The sequence below is a fragment of the Chiloscyllium plagiosum genome, unplaced genomic scaffold (assembly GCF_037043375.1).
Source record: "Chiloscyllium plagiosum isolate Xiang-an unplaced genomic scaffold, Cpla_swu_hap1 HiC_scaffold_13, whole genome shotgun sequence".
In the NCBI taxonomy this organism is placed as follows: Eukaryota; Metazoa; Chordata; class Chondrichthyes; order Orectolobiformes; family Hemiscylliidae; genus Chiloscyllium; species Chiloscyllium plagiosum.
In genome coordinates, this window is record NW_028270151.1 from 5,513,501 (window position 1) to 5,533,932 (window position 20,432).

General features: G+C 45.5%; 1 protein-coding gene across 1 annotated transcript in view; it reads left to right on the forward strand.

Moving 5' to 3' along the window:
• The window catches only part of dner (delta/notch-like EGF repeat containing), a 318,647-nt gene that overhangs the window by 117,872 nt on the left and 180,343 nt on the right, over nt 1–20,432 (forward strand). The window contains exon 2 of the mRNA XM_087993300.1: nt 13,036–13,470. Coding sequence (XP_087849426.1) covers nt 13,036–13,470 — 435 coding nt within the window. The remainder of the gene's footprint in view (nt 1–13,035; nt 13,471–20,432) is intronic.

Below are 20,432 nucleotides of genomic sequence, written 5' to 3' on the forward strand. Positions count from 1 at the left end.
ATGGTATATGTTGGAAAATAAGAAATAAAGTTAAAAGGATAAACAAGACAGTCAGATAAACAGATTACAGATAAACATTACATTGCAGGAGATCAGCGCAGAGGCTTCCACACCCAGTCTGACCGGGATCGCAATCCTCTGATCCCCCCCCTCACCAAACCCCAGTCTATTGTCCGTCTCCCTGATCCCCCCCCCCTCACCAAATCCCAGTCTATTGTCCGTCTCCCTGATCCCCCCACTCACCAGACCCCAGGCCAATATCTGTCCCTGCACCAATCCATGCCAGCAGCCCACTCCACGCCACTCTGACCAAGTCCAGGCCTCCATTCCACTCCACTCCAGACTCTCAGCCCACTCCACTCCAGACCCTCAGCCCTCCCCACTCCAGACCCTCAGCCCTCCCCACTCCAGACCCTCAGCCCTCCCCACTCCAGACCTTCAGCCCTCCCCACTCCAGACTCTCAGCCCACTCCTCTCCAGACTCTCAGCCCTCCCCACTCCAGACCCTCAGCCCTCCCCACTCCAGACCCTCAGCCCTCCCCACTCCAGACCCTCAGCCCTCCCCACTCCAGACCTTCAGCCCTCCCCACTCCAGACTCTCAGCCCACTCCACTCCAGACCCTCAGCCCTCCCCACTCCAGACCTTCAGCCCTCCCCACTCCAGACTCTCAGCCCACTCCACTCCAGACCCTCAGCCCTCCCCACTCCAGACCTTCAGCCCTCCCCACTCCAGACTCTCAGCCCACTCCTCTCCAGACCCTCAGCCCTCCCCATTCCAGACCCTCAGCCCTCCCCACTCCAGACTCTCAGCCCTCCCCACTCCAGACCCTCAGCCCTCCCCACTCCAGACCCTCAGCCCTCCCCACTCCAGACCCTCAGCCCTCCCCACTCCAGACTCTCAGCCCTCCCCACTCCAGACCCTCAGCCCTCCCCACTCCAGACTCTCAGCCCTCCCCACTCCAGACCCTCAGCCCTCCCCACTCCAGACCCTCAGCCCTCCCCACTCCAGACTCTCAGCCCTCCCCACTCCAGACCCTCAGCCCTCCCCACTCCAGACTCTCAGCCCTCCCCACTCCAGACCCTCAGCCCTCCCCACTCCAGACCCTCAGCCCACTCCTCTCCAGACCCTCAGCCCTCCCCACTCCAGACCCTCAGCCCACTCCTCTCCAGACCCTCAGCCCACTCCACTCCAGACTCTCAGCCCTCCCCACTCCAGACCCTCAGCCCTCCCCACTCCAGACCCTCAGCCCTCCCCACTCCAGACTCTCAGCCCACTCCACTCCAGACCCTCAGCCCTCCCCATTCCAGACTCTCAGCCCTCCCCACTCCAGACCCTCAGCCCACTCCACTCCAGACCCTCAGCCCTCCCCACTCCAGACTCTCAGCCCACTCCACTCCAGACCCTCAGCCCACTCCACTCCAGACTCTCAGCCCTCCCCACTCCAGACTCTCAGTTGTTCCTCCTTATAGGTGCTGTTTGGAGGAGCAATTGTTGTTTAAATGTTTGCAGTTTTTAAAAACTCAATTTGCCCAGAAAGTAAGACGATAATCACCTTCATTGGTTTCTAATTTTTCTCCATATTTTTGCGGTTACAGCCCATGGCAGTAATGTATGAAACATGTTGCTTGTACGTTGCTAGATGTCTTCTATGTGCATTCTCTCAGAAATGCTGCTAACGTCAGAGCAATAAATGCAACTTAAGAAAGTAGAAAATTAATGGAACGTTATGCAAAATAAAGAAAAAAAATGATGATAATGGTTATAGCATGGCAGAGGTTATGAGGAGGAAGGCCAAGTTCCATAGTGAAAGATTATTGAACATAGTAGGTAATCCCACTCTAAAATGGAGAAATAGTTGAGGCTGAAAAAGGAGATATAAAGATGGACCAAAATAGAAAATGTCTTGGGTACAGCAGGTAATCAGGAAGGCTAATAGAATGGGGGCCTTATTTCAAGGGAGATGGAATAGAAGAGGAGGGAACTATTTTTGAAACTGTACAAGGTGCTGGTGAGACCACATCTGGAATCCTGTGAGCAGTTTTGGTCCCCTTATTAAAGGAAATATATTATTTCATTGGAATCAGATCAGAAAAGTTTTGCTAGGATGGTCCCTGGTGTGGAGGGATTGACTTATGAGCAAAGATTAAACAGGTTGGGAGTGTACTGACTGGAGTTCAGAAGAATGTGAGGTGATCTCATTGAAACATATCAGATTCTTTAGGAGCTTGACAGGGTCAATGCTGAGAGGATGTTACCCCTCATGGGAGAGTCTAGGACCAGAGGGCACTGTCTCAGAATAAAGGGGCAACAGTTTAAGACTGAGATAACGAGGAATTTCTTCTTTTTCAGAGGGTTCTGAGTCTTTGGAACTCCTTGCCCCAGAGAGCTGCGGGAGCAGAGTCCTTGTGTATATTTAAAGCTAAAAGAGATGGATTCTTGATCAGCCAGGGAATTGAGGCTTACGGGGAAAGGGCAGGGAAGTGGACGTGAGGAATGTCGGATCAGCCATGATCCTATTGAATGGAAGAACAGGCTAGAGGGGCCGAATGGCTGACTCCTGTTCCTATTTCTGACGGTCTTATAGTCTTATAACATTGCGTGAGTATGCTTTGTGGGAATGGGTATGTTAAAAATGCTCTGTACTCTTGTGATGTTAATAATTATGGATAAAGCTTGAGGTATTTGTGGAATTTTTAAGGGTGTTGTAATTCAGTGTTCCCCAGCAGGGAGCAGCACTCAAACAATGCAGGTCAGAGCCCGAAAGACATCATTCTCGCCCTGAATCACTCATTTACATTTCCTTTGGGAAACTGTTGAATCAAGGCAACTCAAGTCTGTCTGTCCTTTGGGAGCAACATAAGGATGTTTAGGAACAGAAGCAAGTTCAACTAACGCGCTCCTTTCTGAATAATTCATTGCCCTCCCCACCCCAGCCATCCTATTGTGACTCCCAATATTACACTAGAAATTGAGCCTCATGTTGCCTGTTCTCTTAGCACAAAAGCAAGTGTACAGATCAGCCAATCAGGGACCAACATTCTGTGCCAAAAGAATGCCTGGAAGTCGTCTAACATGACCTTGGGTTGACCAGATTTTTATACGTTCCCAGTGACTTCCCCAAGCAAGCATTATGCCCTTTACATGGGTAAATCATTGGTCAAACTCCTGTCTGAGACTGTCTCATTTAGCATTATGCTGAGGTGGGAGCTGGGCTGAAGACTTGTTGGTAGGAACATTGGAACAGCAGTAGGCCATTCAACCCCTCAAGCCTTTCCACCATTCAGTAAGATCATGGCTGATTTGTGACCTAACTCCATTTATCTGCCTTGGGTCCATATCTCTGGACAACCTTGACTTAATAAAAGTTTGTCTATCTCAGATTGTCTATCACAGTGATCTGAAAACTAGTGCTTCCAAATAAACCCTGTTGGACTATAACCTGGTGTTGTGTGATTTTTAACCTTGTCCAGCCCAGTCCCACACCGGCACCTCCACATCAGATTTTAATGTAATGGCTGAATTAGCATCTACTGCTGTTTCACAAGAGAGTCCAGACCTTTACTGCCTGTGTGTGGAGAAGTGCTTTCTAATATCTTATGGCCTGGCCTCAACTATGTTCCTGGTTCTAGGATCTTCAACCAGTGAGAATAATTTATTTTTAATCTATCTGTCAATATCCTGAAGACCTCAATCAGATCATCGCTTAACCTTCCAAATTCTAGAGAATAAAGGCCTAATTTTAAACATAGATTAGCCCCTGAAGCCCTGGTGTCATCTTTGTAAATCTGGGCTTAACTCCATCCTCATCCTACGCATTTTAATAAATTGCCAAGTAGACACCTGAAAAACAAACAGATCTAAATTATATAAACATCCAATGCATTCATAAATTTTAATGCAAATACCTGACAAATTGTGATTTATAACATTACCAATTCCAAAAGGCAAATGGTCACAAACAGAAAGGTCCAGGAGAGAGTGTGGGGGAGAGAGCAGGTCTTACAAGGACTTTGAAAGTGAAGGCCATAGACTTAAGAGGTGAAGATGGCTTGGTCTTATTAGCGTTGGACTGTTAATCCAGAGACCCAGATATTGCTCTGCGGAGCCAGGTTCAAATCCCATTATGGTGGAATTTGAATTCAATTTTAAAAAATCTGGAATTAAGAGTCTAATGATGACAATGAAATCATTGTCAGGAAAACCCCCATCTGCTATGCCCTTTAGGGAAGGAAACTGCCAACTGGGATACACATGACTCCAGACCCACAGCAATGCCTGCCTTGAAGTTTTCCTCCTCTCTCTACAAGGACCTCAGGAGTCCCTCTCCCACTGCAACTCCCAGGTCATTTCCTCTGCCCTGAAGCTCTTCACCTTCATCTCCTCCCCCACTCACCCAGTGTACTCTATGCTACTCTCTCCCCACCCCCACCCTCCTCTAGCTTATCTCTCCATGCTTCAGGCTCTCTGCCTTTATTCCTGATGAAGGGCTTTTGCCTGAAACGTCGATTTTGCTGAAGCTCCTCGATGCTGCCTGAACTGCTGTGCTCTTCCAGCACCATTGATCCACAGCAATGTTGTTGAGTCTCAACTGCAATCTGGTGGGAGGGGGAACAGGCAATAAAAAAGTGATGCCCATTTCCTGTGAATGAATTTTTAAAAAGACCCCAAACTGCAGGTGCTTATGTCAAACACAAGGTCTGTTAGCACACTGTCGATATAGTCATCAGATCTGGAGGTTGTATGTTCATGGTGCAGTGCTATCATCCTACCTCTAGACTAGGAGGTCAGACTTCAAACCCCATCTGTATCAGAGATGCGTCATACTATCTCCGAGCAGATTGATGGGGGAAAAGCATCAGGTCTTTGTGTGCACACACTTCATTGTTCGAACCTGACCTGTGCTGAGAGAGCCATGAAATGTTAAAGGAAGCTTGAGATGAAGCTGGGAAGCACTTACATAGCTCTTTTAGAAATGCTTCCTTTCAAATAAATCTCAGCTTCTTACAATGGTCCAAATATGATTCAAAAGGACTGTGATTTTGAGAGATTAAATGTAATCTTCTTCCAAAATAATGTGGCACCTATTTAAAATATTGAGCCTGTAAAAGGCTAAGTTGCTTGTCAGAATTATAATAATTATTAGAAGAGATTTAAAATGCATCTCAGAACATTGTGACTGGCATTATCAGGTGGAGTAATTGGCTTAAGAAGTGGGTTCAGCAATAACTGTACAATACAACGTAAACTTGTAATTTACGGCGTATGGATTTCAGCCAAGGTGTATAATTTATAAAGGAAAGCCATTATTTCTTGCCTGATTTCCCTTTGGAAAGTGCAGCGTTAACGCAAGAGATTTACTTCAGGGTAGTGTAGCTCTGCACTCCATGTGACGGTTGCCACAGCAATATCAGACAGCAGAATCACACAGATGACCTTGCTTTGTAAGAGTGACTTCTAATGGAGCTCAGCTCGCAGACATTCTGCAATAAATGGCAAGATACTGTGAGTGAAATGAGCTCTCGGCTTTATCTCACTGTTTAATGACCCATTGTGCAAATGAACAAAATCTCCAGTATTTTGTTTAGCTATTACAACTGCTACCCTGCTCCATGGCAACCACATCAGAGTGACCTTGCTTCACCAGTAATATTAATTTGCTGTAATTGGATCTGTAATAAAATCTGCAAAGAGTGTGCGGGGCAGAGAGAGAGAATGGAAGAGAAATAATGGGAGCAGCGATGGCACAAAATGCTGGAAAGTGAGTGAACACGAGTCCAAAAGAAACACAATGACAGAAATTAAGATGGAGAACAAAAGCACAACATAATTAATTTGAGAGACAGAGCAAGAAAATGGCAAAATAAAGCAAAAGGAAGTGAAACATTAATTTATCCTGGACCAAATCCCTGAATAGAATTGTTTTGCTTGGGAACACAGTGTTCTATAATATTTAAGTTTAAAATAATATCTTACAAGTTTATCAGCCTGATGTAAAAGTGAGTGACATTCAATATCAAAACCCAGTCTACATTAATTGATAAATATGGTGCAGATTTGTACATCTCTAAAGGTATTTCGAGGATTATCATGTTACCAATAAATAATAGAAGCCGAAAGTATTATATTTTAGCCATGATCATGTGCTTGCTCTAAATGAAGACTGGTTTTCTCTAATCTTGATCTGCATTGTTAAATATTACTGACTGGAGCATATTACGTATTAGAAAGTATTTAGCATTAACAGGTAACAAGACTGAGTGTATTAACACAAATTTGGAAAGCCTACACCTGCATCAGAACAAGCTATTCTTTCACTTATGTTCTCCTTTGTGTTTTAAGTTCTGATATATCTGCATCACATTTTAACTGAACATTGAAATAACTCCACAGAGGCCGGTATCGCATCATCAAATCACCCCTTTATTTAGACACAGAGAGTCCTGGATACTGATCCAACTCCCTCAGAGCCAGCTCTCAGAATGAACAGAACCCCAGATACTCCTGTTTCTATCTGTCAGCCAGGGCTCCCTGATGAAACCAGACTAACAGCCCCAACCAGCGAACTCAATTCAATGAGGTCCACATGACTGACCTTGTTGCAGTCACTACATTCCCCACCCCGGGATGTCTCAGCACTGGCTCAGGTAACTCCACCTCCACCTCCACCTCTGCCTCTGCCTCTGCCTCTGATCCAAGTGGTGTGTAACACACAGGAGCTCACCTCTTGCATCCGGACAGTCTCGGAAGAAATTCATTCCCCTCTTCAGCCGGCAAAGCGCATCGAGGCAGCAACATCCACCATTTCCATCTCAGATTCCGAGGTCGCTACAACAATTGATAAAGGGATTCTGGAACATTCGGAAAAGCTGAGCACGTTTTCCTGCCACCCCATTTGTGAATTTGCAGCTTTCATGTGGTCCACATCCTTGTTCAGGACCGTCGCACCGACCTGGACATTATATGTCACCCCGGCATTGGTGGGAAAGTGCCAGAGTTCCAGCGAGGGCAGAAATTACCATGAACAGCTCCCCCAAGTCCGTAGGAATGGCCAGGTAAACCCTGGACTCGGTTCCATGTTGACTGTGTCAGTCCTTTCATGCACTCAATGTTCTTAGTCATTGTAGATGTCCATTCAAAGTGCATAGAGTTCATTTATCAAACATGGAGATGACGATAGAAATCCTGTGAGCATTGTTTGCAATACGCGGACTCCTGGAAGTACTGGTCACCGATAGTGGGCTGTCATTTAGCAGTGGGGAATTTGGATATTTCCTAAAGTCGAATGGTATTCTCAGGATCCAATCCAGGCCACCAGACATAACTTCTCGCCAACATCTTCATTTTGGAAGATGCCAGGTCAGCCAGTATCTGGCAGTGACCTTTGCTCAGGACAATCACTCTTGCTCCCTGTAATAATATGTCATACTCTCTAGTGATCTGGTCCCTCTGGTGCTTTGTCTTCCTCCATCACCACCAGCTGCTTCAGTTTTGCCAGGACTAGATCTTTCTGCGTCCAAAATCTGATATTGTCAGCTGTGACTGGAAGTTTGTCCTGAAAATTAAAACCATTAAGTCTCTTCCAGTGACAGTACCTCTGGTGATGGAGCTGCCAGGGGGAGGTGACTCAATGTATCCACAATTGGTATTTGGTCTCCTGGACTGTGTTCCAACTTGTAATTCCACACCCTCAGCTATGGGTCACTCTGTTTTGTCCTCTTTAGATAAATCTAGCAGGGGTTAGTGGTCTGTTGTTATTGATAATTTATATCAAAAAGATATTGGTGGAACTTTCTGACTCCAAATCTGACAAACTTTCCTTGTCTATCTGGCTGTATTTACACTGTACATTAGCCAAAGTCCTGAATGCATATGCTATTGGGCATTCTGCTCTGTCACGCCACGAATCAGCTAATACAACTCCAATGCTGTACGGGGAGACATCACTTGTCAATACCAGATCTCACTTGAGATTATAGTGTGCCACACCGTACAGGGCGATACCTGTCTCTTCACTTCCCTGAAAGCTGTGGCTTGGCTCGTCGACCATTTCCAAGGGGGACCCTTTTTTAAGAGTTGTTTCTAGGGGACCAGGATGGAGGCTGGGTTACGAATGAACTTTCCGTAATAATCAGGCAAAAGGGAGGGCTGCAGATGCTGGAGATTAGAGTCTAGATCAGAGTGGTGCTGGAAAAGCACAGCAGGTCAGGCAGCATCCGAGGAGCAGGAAAATCAACTTTTCGGGCAGGAACCCTTCATCAGGAATCCTTTCCGTAATAATTCACCAGTTCCAGGAAAGATCTAAGCTCCGGTACAGACATGGGAACCAGGCTACCTTTGATCACCCTCACTTTAACCTCCAAAGAGTATAACCCAGTCTTGTCGACTCTGTAATCCAAGTAGGTCACATGGGATGCCCGGAATACAAATGTCTCCCTTCTATGTCTGCCTGGGAGAAAAGTCTTAAGGATTATAATCACGTTCTCAAAGTGCTCCCTAGTGGTCTTCCCTGTTATTAGCACATCATCCAGATAAATGGTGACCTGGGGTAGACCTGGTAAAATGTTTTCCATTGATCACTGAAAAAGCTGATGATACCCTAAATGGCAGTATTATATGTTGGTACAAACCCTCATGGGTGCAAACCTGGCTGACCTCATTACAATCACTACAAACAGCCCAGGTAGGTAAAATATTTACAGACACCTAGCAATGTTAGCTGTTATTTACTCAGGCAAAGGTACCAGAGCATAATCCAAGCTGATTATATGATTGAGGGAAGATTTGTTAATTTACAGCCAGTACCTATACCTGACCCCTGTGCTCTATACAAAAAGACAGTGAATTATAGATGGGTTAAAGAGTGAATGATGATTTGGCAAATGGAGTATAACGTGGGAAAACATGAAATTATCTATTTTAGCAAGAAGAATGGAATAAAAACATTTTATCTAAATAGTGAGAGCTCTGAGGTGTAGAGAGATCTAGGTGTCCTAGTGCATGAATCACAGAAGGGCAGTACGCGGATACAATAAGTAATCAGGAAAGCTAACAGACTGTGACAGTGTATTGCATAGGGAGTTGAATACAACAGGAGGGGGGTTCTCCTTCAGTTACATGGGGCTCTGGTGAGACCACGTCTGGAGTTACGTGTACAATATTGATCATCTTATTAAAGGAAGAGTGGAAATATATTGGATGCAAATCAGAGAAGGTTTCCCAAAGTAATACCTGGAATGATTGAGTTGTCTTATGAGGAGGGTTGGATCTTCCTGCCTCGTATCCCCTGGAGATTAGAGAGTAGGGGTGTGAAACGCTCTGCCTGCAACAGTTGCAGTCTTGCCAAATTTATGTACATTTAAATGGTGATTGGATAGGCATATGGACAAAAATGGAATAGTGTAGGTTAGATGGGCTTCAGATTGGTTCCACAGGTCGGTGCAACATCGAGGGCCGAAGGGCCTGTACTGCGCTGGAATGTTCTCTATTCTATGTTTAGTAAGAGACAACTTGATTGATATATACAGATTCCAAGGGCTCCTGACAAGGTGGATGTAGAGAAGATGTTTCCTCTTGTAGGAGAATCTAGATGCAGCAGTCAGTGTTTAAAAATCAAGAGTCACATTCGAAAGAAGTGATTTTTTTCTTCTGTTAAAAGGAAATGGGTTTTCAGAACTCTCTTCAGAACTGATGATGGAAGCAGAGTCCTGGAGTATTATTAAAACTAGATCCCCTACAGTGTGGAAACAGGCCTTGCAGCCCAACAAGCCCTCCAAAGAGTAACCCACCCAAATTCATTTCCCTATATTTAAGACCATAAGACCATAAGACATAGGAGCGGAAGTAAGGCCATTCGGCCCATCGAGTCCACTCCACCATTCAATCATGGCTGATGGGCATTTCAACTCCACTTACCCGCATTCTCCCCGTAGCCCTTAATTCCTTGTGACATCAAGAATTTATCAATTTCTGCCTTGAAGACATTTAGCGTCCCAGCCTCCACTGCATTCTGTGGCAATGAATTCCACAGGCCCACCACTCTCTGGCTGAAGAAATGTCTCCGCATTTCTGTTCTGAATTGACCCCCTCTAATTCTAAGGCTGTGTCCACGAGTCCTAGTCTCCTCGCCTAACGGAAACAATTTCCTAGCGTCCACCTTCTCCAAGCCATGTATTATCTTGTAAGTTTCTATTAGATCTCCCTTTAATCTTCTAAACTCCAATGAATACAATCCCAGGATCCTCAGCCGTTCCTCATATGTTAGACCTACCATTCCAGGGATCATCCGTGTGAATCTCTGCTGGACACGCTCCAGTGCCAGTATGTCCTTCCTGAGGTGTGGGGACCAAACCTGGACACAGTACTCCAAATGGGGCCTAACCAGAGCTTTATAAAGTCTCAGTATTTGCCCCTGACTGATGCACCTGACACTATGAACAATTGAGCACGGCCAAATCACCTGGCCTGCACAGCTTTGGGCTGTGGGAGGAAACTCACACAGGCACGGGGAGAATGTGCAAACTCCACACAGACAGTGACCCGAGGCTGGAATTGAACCTGGCTCCTAGGTGCTGTGAGGGTGTAGCGATAACCACTGAGCCATTGTGCTGCCCTTGAGCCATTGTGCTGCACTGAACCATGGTGCCACCCTAAGTAGATTAAAGCCGAGGTAGATAGATTTCTTGTTAAGCAATGGTGTGAAAGGTTATTGGGAGAGGGGGGGAATGTGCATTTAAAGTTACAATCAGACCAGCCACGATTTCAATGAATGGCAGAGCAGCTTGGAGACACTAAATAGCCTACTCTTGTTCCTGGTTTGGATATTGATATGTTTGTCTCTTGGTATTCCCTACAGTGCAGTATGTCACTGCAGCAGCACGCTGTTCAAAACCCTCTGACTCGGATTGTTCCTCCAATCATTCCATGTTCTTCAACCAAATAAATTGGCTTGGTCTACAGCATTGTTTAACGGACAGCATCGTTCATGTAAAACACTCAAAAACTTCAGATAATATAGAATGAAAAACTGACAAATCCCACCCACTGCTTCCATAACGAATGTACAATTTATACATAAAACTTGCCATGGATTTTATCTCCTGAAAATAAAGCTTGTAATTTCATAGAATCCCTACAGTGTAGAAGCAGGCCATTCGGCCCATTGAGTTCACAGCGACCCTTCATTGAGCATCCCACCAGACCCAACCTACATTTCCCCATAGCTAACCCAACTGGCCTGGACACCATGGGCATGTTAGTATGGCCAATCCCATTTAACCTGCACGGTGGCACAGTGGTTAGCACTGCTGCCTCGCAGCGCCAGAGACCCGGGTTCAATTCCCGACTCAGGCGACTGACTGTGTGGAGTTTGCACGTTCTCCCCGTGTCTGCGTGGGTTTCCTCCGGGGGCTCCGGTTTCCTCCCACAGTCCAAAGATGTGCAAGTCAGGTGAATTGGCCATGCTAAATTGCCCGTAGTGTTAGGTAAAGGGGTAAATGTAGGGGTATGGGTGGGTTACGCTTCGGTGGGTCGGTGTGGACTTGTTGGGCCGAAGGGCCTGTTTCCACACTGTAAGTAATCTAATCTAATCTTTGGACTGTAGAAGGAAGCCCATGCAGACACGGGGAGAATGTGCAAACTCCACACAGACAGTCACTCAAGGGTAGAATTGAACCCAGGTTCCTGCTACTGTGAGGCAGCAGTGCTGACCACTGAGCCACCCATAAAATAGTTCAGCAAAATGTTCACAGTAGCTATCTGTCTCCAGTACAAAAGGCCATACAAAACCCAGCACCCATGAGGTGGAGATAGCGCTGGGTTTAGAACATTCCTTGGTTTTGAACATCAGGCTGTGTTGATTCATTGCCAAGCAACAGAATCATACACTCTCCATCAAAAGCCCAACTGCATATAAACAGCATGAGCCTCAGGAACACAGTGTTTCTCAAACCTCTCCAAACAAATTTGTATGGTTACCCATGCTGTCTTGCTCATGTAAACTGAACATGGGGGGGCACAAATTGAATCACTGATTCCAACCGCCACACTTTACCCGAGAGGATACTGTGCAGAAATTATATATTTTCTACAACGTGGGGTGGGAGGTTAAAAAAAATACCCTCACACTTGAAGGACCTTGAATCAGTCCCGTACATACTGAGCAATTGTGCTCACATTATACTCATTTATTTAAATCGGTTATTGTATAACTGTTAAAGTGTGTAGACATCATTGGTTTTGCAAAATTTGACATTGATTAAAATATATCGCACAATTTCCATTTCAAAATAGTGCGCTTCCAACTGCATTGCAGAAAGCTTGGTCAATAAGGGCTAGCACAGTGACTCAGTGGTCAGCACAGCACCAGGGATGTGGGTTCGGTTCTACCCTCAGGTTACTATGTGCGTGAGGTTTACATGTACTCGCTGTGTCCGCGTAGGTTTCCTCCTATAGTCCAAAGATGTGTAGGCTAGGTGGATTAGCCATGCTAAATGCCGGGATGGGGTTGGGGAGTGGGTCTGGGTAGGATACTCTTCAGAGGCTTGATGTGAACTGAATAGCCTGTTTCCACACTATAGGGATTCTATGATTCAACCCTGGATATGGTAGCATCCCTTCATTTAACAGCCTACACTCACTATACTCTTTTCCATATTGAATGGTGTAATAGAGTAGTGCTTTGACCTGCCTAAAGCACTGCATCATGGAGAGGAAGGTGTTTACAATGGGGGTGGGAGATGGGGTTCGGATTAGCAAGTGATGATGCATAATTTTTCAAGAAGAAATGAAAAACTAAAGACAATATTATTTCTGGAAGAGCTTCCTGGTGGTTCTGGGTGAATTGTTATAGAAAGGTGTTAAAGGAACATGTCACTTCCCTTCCTTTTTTAACAGGGAACACCGTGTCGCTCACAAGATGTTTCCTGTGAGCTGACAGAAGCTGAAAACCAATAAGTGCAACCCAAGGGATTTTCAGAAATTGTGTTGGCCAGCGGTCTAGCTCCAGCAGAATAAAATTGCTTTCCTTTTTCTTCCAGGATCGAGTAGACAACTGTGCAAGCAACCCCTGTCACCGTGGCAACTGCAGCAGCTCTGACGATGGCTATGTTTGTGTTTGTGAAGAAGGTTATCAGGGTGATACGTGTGATCAACCTCTGCCAAGCACTTTGACCCCGACCTGGGCGGAATCAACGCTGCCATGGCAACCCCAGCCAGCTGCAACGTCTTTGTCGTCCAACACAACCTCACCATTGTCCTCACCCTCAACCTCACCCTCATCCTCATCCTCATCCTCGCTCTCATCCTCCTCATCACCCTCACCCTCATCCTCATCTTTGCCCAAACCCTCATACTCCTCATCACCCTCACCCTCACCCTCACCCTTGTCCTTGCAGCAAACAGTCGTCACGCTGTCGCCATGGCAGCCGGAACCCGGACACAAAATTGTAAACCTAACGTGGGACGTCAAAGAGGTAAGAAACCCAACAGTTACACTCAGTCCATCTTCACCCTCAGTTCTGTCAGAGTTATTTCTCCTGGTTGCTTGGTGCTGGAGCGCTCCTCTGTCTAGAGTCATTGAGTTTGAGGGATTTTTATCCAAGGCCTTTCGGCCTCTTAGATCTCAGTGTACCTGCTGCCCTGAGAGGATAATGGCACCTGCACAGAATTGGTATTGTGGCAAGGAGGCCAATCCGTCCATTGTGCCTGCACCTATTCTGTTAGCCAGTGCCAATCTCCTGCCTTTTCCCTGCACGCCATTTCTATCCAAATAAACTCTTCAATGCCCCTCTGGGATTTAAAAAGATTCATTCACAACATGAGGGCTGGACCTGCATGTATTGCCCATCCCGAATTACCCAGAGGGCAGGTAAGAACTAACCCCATTACTGTGGGTCTGGAGTCACATATAGGCCAGACCAGGTAAGGATGGCAGTTTCCTTCCCTAATGGGCCAGACCAGGTAAGGATTGTCAGGGAATTCCCTGACAATCAACAAACGATTCAAGTTCATCATTAAACTCTTAATACCTGATATTTTGTTCAATTCAAATTCCAACATCTGCCATGATGGGATTGGAACTCAGCTCCCAGGAATATTACCTGTACCTTTGGATGAACAGTCCGGTGATAATATTACCAGGCTCTCACCTCCTCCTGCTACCTCAGTTGGAACATGCCTCTACAATGGCCCTCTTTTCCAAAACAGGTCCCAGTGGATTTGATAACATCCGTTGCTGCTAAACATGTTTCAGTCATTGATCTTGATCTCTCCCTCACTTCCATGTCTGCAAGTATACATTCATAGAGTCATAGAGATGTACAGCATGGAAACAGACCCTTCGGTCCAACCCGTCCATGCCGACCAGATATCCCAACCCAATCTAGTCCCACCTGCCAGCACCTGACCCATATCCCTCCAAACCCTTTCTATTCATATACCCAGCCAAATGCCTCTTAAATGTAGTAATTGTACTAACCTCCACCACTTCCCCTGGCAGTTCATTCCATACATGTATCACCCTCTTCGTGAAAAAGTTGCCCCTTAGGTATCTTTTATATCTTTCCCCTCTCACCCGAAAACTATGCCCTCTAGTTCAGGACTCCCCCAGGGAAAAGACTTTGTCTATTTACCCTATCCATGTCTCTCATGATTTTATAAACCTCTATAAGGTCACCCCTCAGCCTCCAACGCTCCAGGGAAAACAGCCCCAGCCTATTCAGCCTCTCCCTGTAGCTCAAATCCTCCAACCCTGGCAACATCCTTGTAAATCTTTTCTGAACCCTTTCAAGTTTCACAACATCTTTCTGATAAGAAGGAGACCAGAATTGCACGGCACGGTGGCACAGTGGTTAGCACTGCTGCCTCACAGCGCCAGAGACCCTGGTTCAATTTCCGCCTCAGGCGATTGACTGTGTGGAGTTTGCACGTTCTCCCCGTGTCTGCGTGGGTTTCCTCTGGGTGCTCCGGTTTCCTCCCACAGTCCAAAGATGTGCAGGTCAGGTGAATTGGCCATGCTAAATTGCCCGTAGTGTTAGGTAAGGGGTAAATGTAGGGGAATGGGTGGGTTGCGCTTCGGCGGGTCGGTGTGGACTTGTTGGGCTGAAGGGCCTGTTTCCACACTGTAAATAATCTAATCTAATCTAATTTCTACAGCATAGAGTCTATTACTCTCTAACTCTCTCATAGCCTCTCTTACAGTTTTCTCAAATCATTAGGAGGACAGCCCCGTCAATTGGGTGGCGTTTGACCATGAAACCACACAGCCATAAGAAACAGGAACAGGATTAAGGCCATTTGGCTCATGAGCCTGCTCCGCCATTCAATAGGATCACGGCCAATTTAGGATGAGGATCCCATTGAAAGAAGAAGGAACCAAAACCAGAATTTCAAGAGAGTCTCGGGTGGAGGTGAGGGGAGTGATAAACCCCATCTGGTCCATGGACTACACCCCAGGCCCCTGAAGGAGATAGCTGAGGAGATTGTAGAGGCATTGGTGGTGATCTTTCAGGAATTACGAGTCAAGGAGGGTCCTGGGGACTGGAAAGTGGTTAATGTAACCCCGCTGTTTAAGAAAGGAGGGAGGCAGAAGACAGGAAACGATAGGCTGGTTAGCCTGACCTCAGTTGTCGGTAACATTTTAGAGTTTATTATTAAGGATGAGATTGCAGAGTACTTGGAAGTGCAAGGTAAAATAGGGCTGAGTCAGCATGGCTTCATCAAGGAGAGGTCATACCTGACAAATCTTTTATAATTCTTTGAGGAGCTAGTCAGCACGTTAGACAAAGGAGAGCCAGTGTATGTCATTGAGGCATAGAGCCATGGAGACAGGCCCATAACCTCAAACTGGTCCATGTTGCTCATGGTGCCCAGTCATCTAACTCCAACTGCCCACATATCCCTCTAAACCCTTCCCATCCATGCAACTATCCAAATGTTTTTTTTTAAATGTTGCTATAGTACCAACCTCAACCACTTTCTCTGGCAGCCCATTCCATATCTGCACCACTCTCTGAGTGAAGAAGATGCCCTACAGCTCCTTCTTAAATCCTTCCCCTCTCACCTTAAAATAATGCCCTCTAGTTTTCAATTCCCCATCACTGGGAAAGAGACTATATGCAGTTATCTTATCTATGCTCCTCATGATTTTTTACATCTCAGAAAGGTCACCCCTCATTCTCCTACGGTCCAATGAATAAAGTGCTATCCTGGCCAACTTCTCCCTATAACTCAGACCTACTAATCCTGGCAATATCCTCGTAAATCTCCTTTACACTCTTTCCTGTTTAACTATGTCTTTCTTACACAGGGTGATTAAAACCAGACACAATACTCCAAGTGCAGCCTCACCAACAACTGTAACATAACGTCCCAATTTCAAGACTCAATACCTTGACCAATGAAGGCCAGCATGCTAAATGCCTTCTTCACCACCCTGTCTACCTGTGACACTGCTTTCAACAAACTATGTACTTGTACTCCCAGGTCCCTTTGTCCATAACACTCCTCAGGACCTTACCATTTACTGTATAAGTCCTACCTTGGTTTGACTTTCCAAAGTGCAACATCTCACACTTACCTGTATTGAACTACATTTGCCAATCCTCAGCCCAGTTCCCCATCTGATCGAGATCCCTCTGTAATTTTTGATAACCTTCCCACTATCAACGATACCTCCTAATTTTCTATCATTTGCAAGTTTACTAAACATGCCTTGTACATTCACATCCAGATCATTTATGTAAATAACAAATAACAAGGGTCCAACCACTGATCCCTGTGACACTCCATTAATCACAGGCCTCCAGTCCCTGAAACAAACTTCAACCATCACCCTCTGCTTCCTGCCATTGAGCCAGTTAGCTAGCTCTCAGAACTCATGTGTTTCCTACAAATCAGAACACTCTATCACTGTCTGAAAACAATGGCATCTTCCTGCTGCACAAAAGAACTATTCTATTGTTATCTATTCAGAGAATTTCTCAAACATAAGCATAAATCATATTCTAATTCAGAATATTGAGCAGATTTATTAATGTTAAATGGAGCAATATTTAAGAGTTAGAAAAAGATTCTGCATTGTGGCATCTAGGGTTATTCAGATTTCCCCACTGACTAAAGTACTGAACTATGTAGTAACTATAACAACACAGTTTTTGCTTTTACCATACAGCAGTGTCCTGCATGGAAAAGAGATATATACCATCTCTGATTGGCTTAGAGAGCCATGTCAGTACTCACAATGCCTGCAGTTATGCAAATACAAACCTTAAACCATTCCAGTCACTGCGTGTCACTCTGACCTGCCAGAGTTTGTCAGCAAGGCGAAAGCTAAGTGGCTGCATTATTATATTACACCACATTAGGATTTCAGAACACATTTATGAAAGGGTGAAGGGAAAATGAGAATTGAATATCAAAATACTTAGGAACAGTCATGATTGTGACCTGCAGTTTGAGAGAACTGTGTTCAGAATAAATTCGGAACGTGGGAACAGAATTAAGTCTTTCAAATCCCTCAGGTCTGTTCTAACATTCAGGAGATCAGGACTGATCTCATCCCAATTTCACCTTTGCCCCATATCCATTTAATCATTCAACTGCTAGGAACTTACAATAAATAATTGATGTCGCATCACTTGCTGTTTGTTAAAGAGCGTTCCAACTTCCATCACCCTTTAACTATCAAAATGTCAAGGCTGGAAACCACCTGCCTCTGCCTTTGAGACTGTGTTTCCTTGACTTTGACTCTGACACCTGTACACCTAGTTTCTCGCTATCTACTCGAGCTGTTCCTTTCAGCTTCCAGAAAACTGTGAGCAAACCGCTCCTCAAACATTCACTTTCCAAAGAACATGCTTGTCGTTTGCTTAAACCCTCCTTGTAATTTCACCTCGTGGGTCAAGGGAGCATTCTGACTGGTCCATGCAGTAGATCTATTGAGAAACATCTCCTTAAAGTGCTGTGCTCAGAGCTGCACTTCCATCTTAATACACACCCAGACTCCTTTTTAGATACTTTTTGTATTGATATTGTCCTCACAGCGCGAGGGACCAGGTTCAATTCCAGCCTTGGGCCTCTGTCTGTGTGGAGTTTGTGCATTCTCCCTGTGTCTGCGTGGGCTTCCTCTGGGTGCTCCGGTTTCCTCCCACAGTCCAAAAGGTGTGCAGGTCAGGGTAGATTGGATATGGTAAGTTGCCCCAGAGATATGCAGAGATATGCAGGCTAGACGGGCTAGCCAGGGGAAATGCAGGGTTACAGGGATTGGGTAAGGCGTGGGTCGGGATGGCTGCTCTTTGGAGGGTCTTTGTGAACTCGATGGGCTGAATGGCCTGTTTCCACACTGTAGGGATGTATAGGTTTGGTGGATTGGCCACGAGAAATGCAGAGTTTACAGGGATAGGGTAGGGGACTGGTTGGAATGCTTTTTGGAGGATCGGTGCAGACTTGATGGGTTGAAAGGCCTCTTCCTGTGTAGCAGGGATTCTATCGGAGAGTCAGCCTCACCAGAGGGAAACAACAAGAAAGCTGCTACGTGAAGATATGTGCACTGGGTTATCTGTCAAACCTGCTCAGCTGGTCCTGTGAAATGATATTTTCACACAAGTCTGATGCCTGTGGCTATTTTGAAACAGGCACAGGGCATCAGTACAGCTCCACCCAGTGTATTGCGTGAGGAGGGATGTATTTGGTAACTGACATAGTCTGTAGCGGAGTCGGAGAAACCAAAGTGTGATGTTGTTAACAGCTCGCCCCTCTCCTACCCAGCTCTACCATGCAGTGAGCGAAAAGGAACTAAAGACAATTTTGGGGGAGCCGCCTCTTTAAGGACCCTACAACCTGCATGTTGGATGATGTGACCAATCACCAATGGATTTTGGATAGGGTTCCTCAGTGAGCTGTCTGTACATGCATTGGGTCTAGTACATGCTTATGGTGAAATCCCTGCACTCCTGTATAACAGCCTACATCAATACAGCACAGAGCGTGTGAGATATAACACTTCCCATGTTAGACACTTGGTGTGTTTCTCATCTACATAGTAGGTGAAGGGTCAATACATTTCTAAATGTTTATATAAACAGTCTCAATGCCAAATGCTGACATAAAAACAAATCTTAGTGCTGAAGTTGACAAGTATTGCCAATGTTTACAAAGGTACAGAAAGTCCTCAGTTCTCCTTTAGTACCATAGAGATAAGGGGGTTAAATGATGGTGCACTTTTGTGTGATGTTGTCCCCGGATTTTCACTTTCTCATCCTTTTGTTTCTGGGACTGCTCGTCACTGCCAACCAGCACCACCCAGAGCAGCTCTCCCGGGTGAAGGAGGGTGGGTGTTGTGGTCCTGTCACCAGTCTGTCCAAAGTACCAGGTTAATGTCCTGGGACACGGGTTCAGATTCTGCCGTGGTAGATGGTGACATTTGAATTCATAGAGTCATGCAGCACAGAAACAGACCCATCAATCCAACCAGTCCATTCTGACCATAATCCCAGACTAAACCAGTCCCAGCCACCTGTGTCTGGCCCATCTCCCTCTAAACTTTTCCTGTTCATGAAATCATCCAAATGTCTTTTAAATGTTGTAACTGTACCTGCGGCCACCACTTCCTCTGGCAGTTCATTCCACACACGAACCACCCTCTGTGTGTAAAAGTTTCCCCTCAGGTCCTTTTTCAATCAAAGAATAATGAACCTGAACCCCTAGGTTTCTCTGACAGCATTACCCAGGGCACTACCATTAACTATGTAAGCCGGGCCCCTTCTTTGTTTACCCAAATTGCAATATCACACATTTATTCAAATTAAACTCCATCTCCTGCTCTTCAGCCCATTGACCCAATTGATCAAGCTTTCTTTGCAATCTTAGATAACCTTCTTTACAGTTGACTGTCCCACCAATTTTGGTGTCATCTGTAAACTTACTAATCGTGCGTCCTATATTCTCATCCACATCATTTATATAAATGACAAACAACAGTGGACCCAGCACCGATCCCCGTGGAACACCACTGGTCTCAGGCTTTCATTCCACCATTACCCTCTGTGTCCTACCATCATGCAAATTTTATATTAAATTGGCTAACTCTCCCTGAATCTCATGTGACTTAACTTTACTAATTAGTGGAACCGTATCTAAGGTTTTATTAAAACTCATGTAAACAGCATCTACCACTCAGCCCTCATCAATCTTTTTGGTTACTACCTCAAAAGATTCAGTCAAGTTTGTGAGACATGATTTCCCACGCACAAAGCCATGTTGACTATCCATAATCAATCTTTGCCTCTCCAAATGCATAACAATCCTATCATGGTGGCCATGTAATTATTGGGAAAACCCCATCAGATTCACTAATGCCCTTCAGGAATGGCAATCTGCCCTTCTTACCCAGTGTGACTGGGTAGATGTGACTCCTGACACACAGCAATGCCCCCTG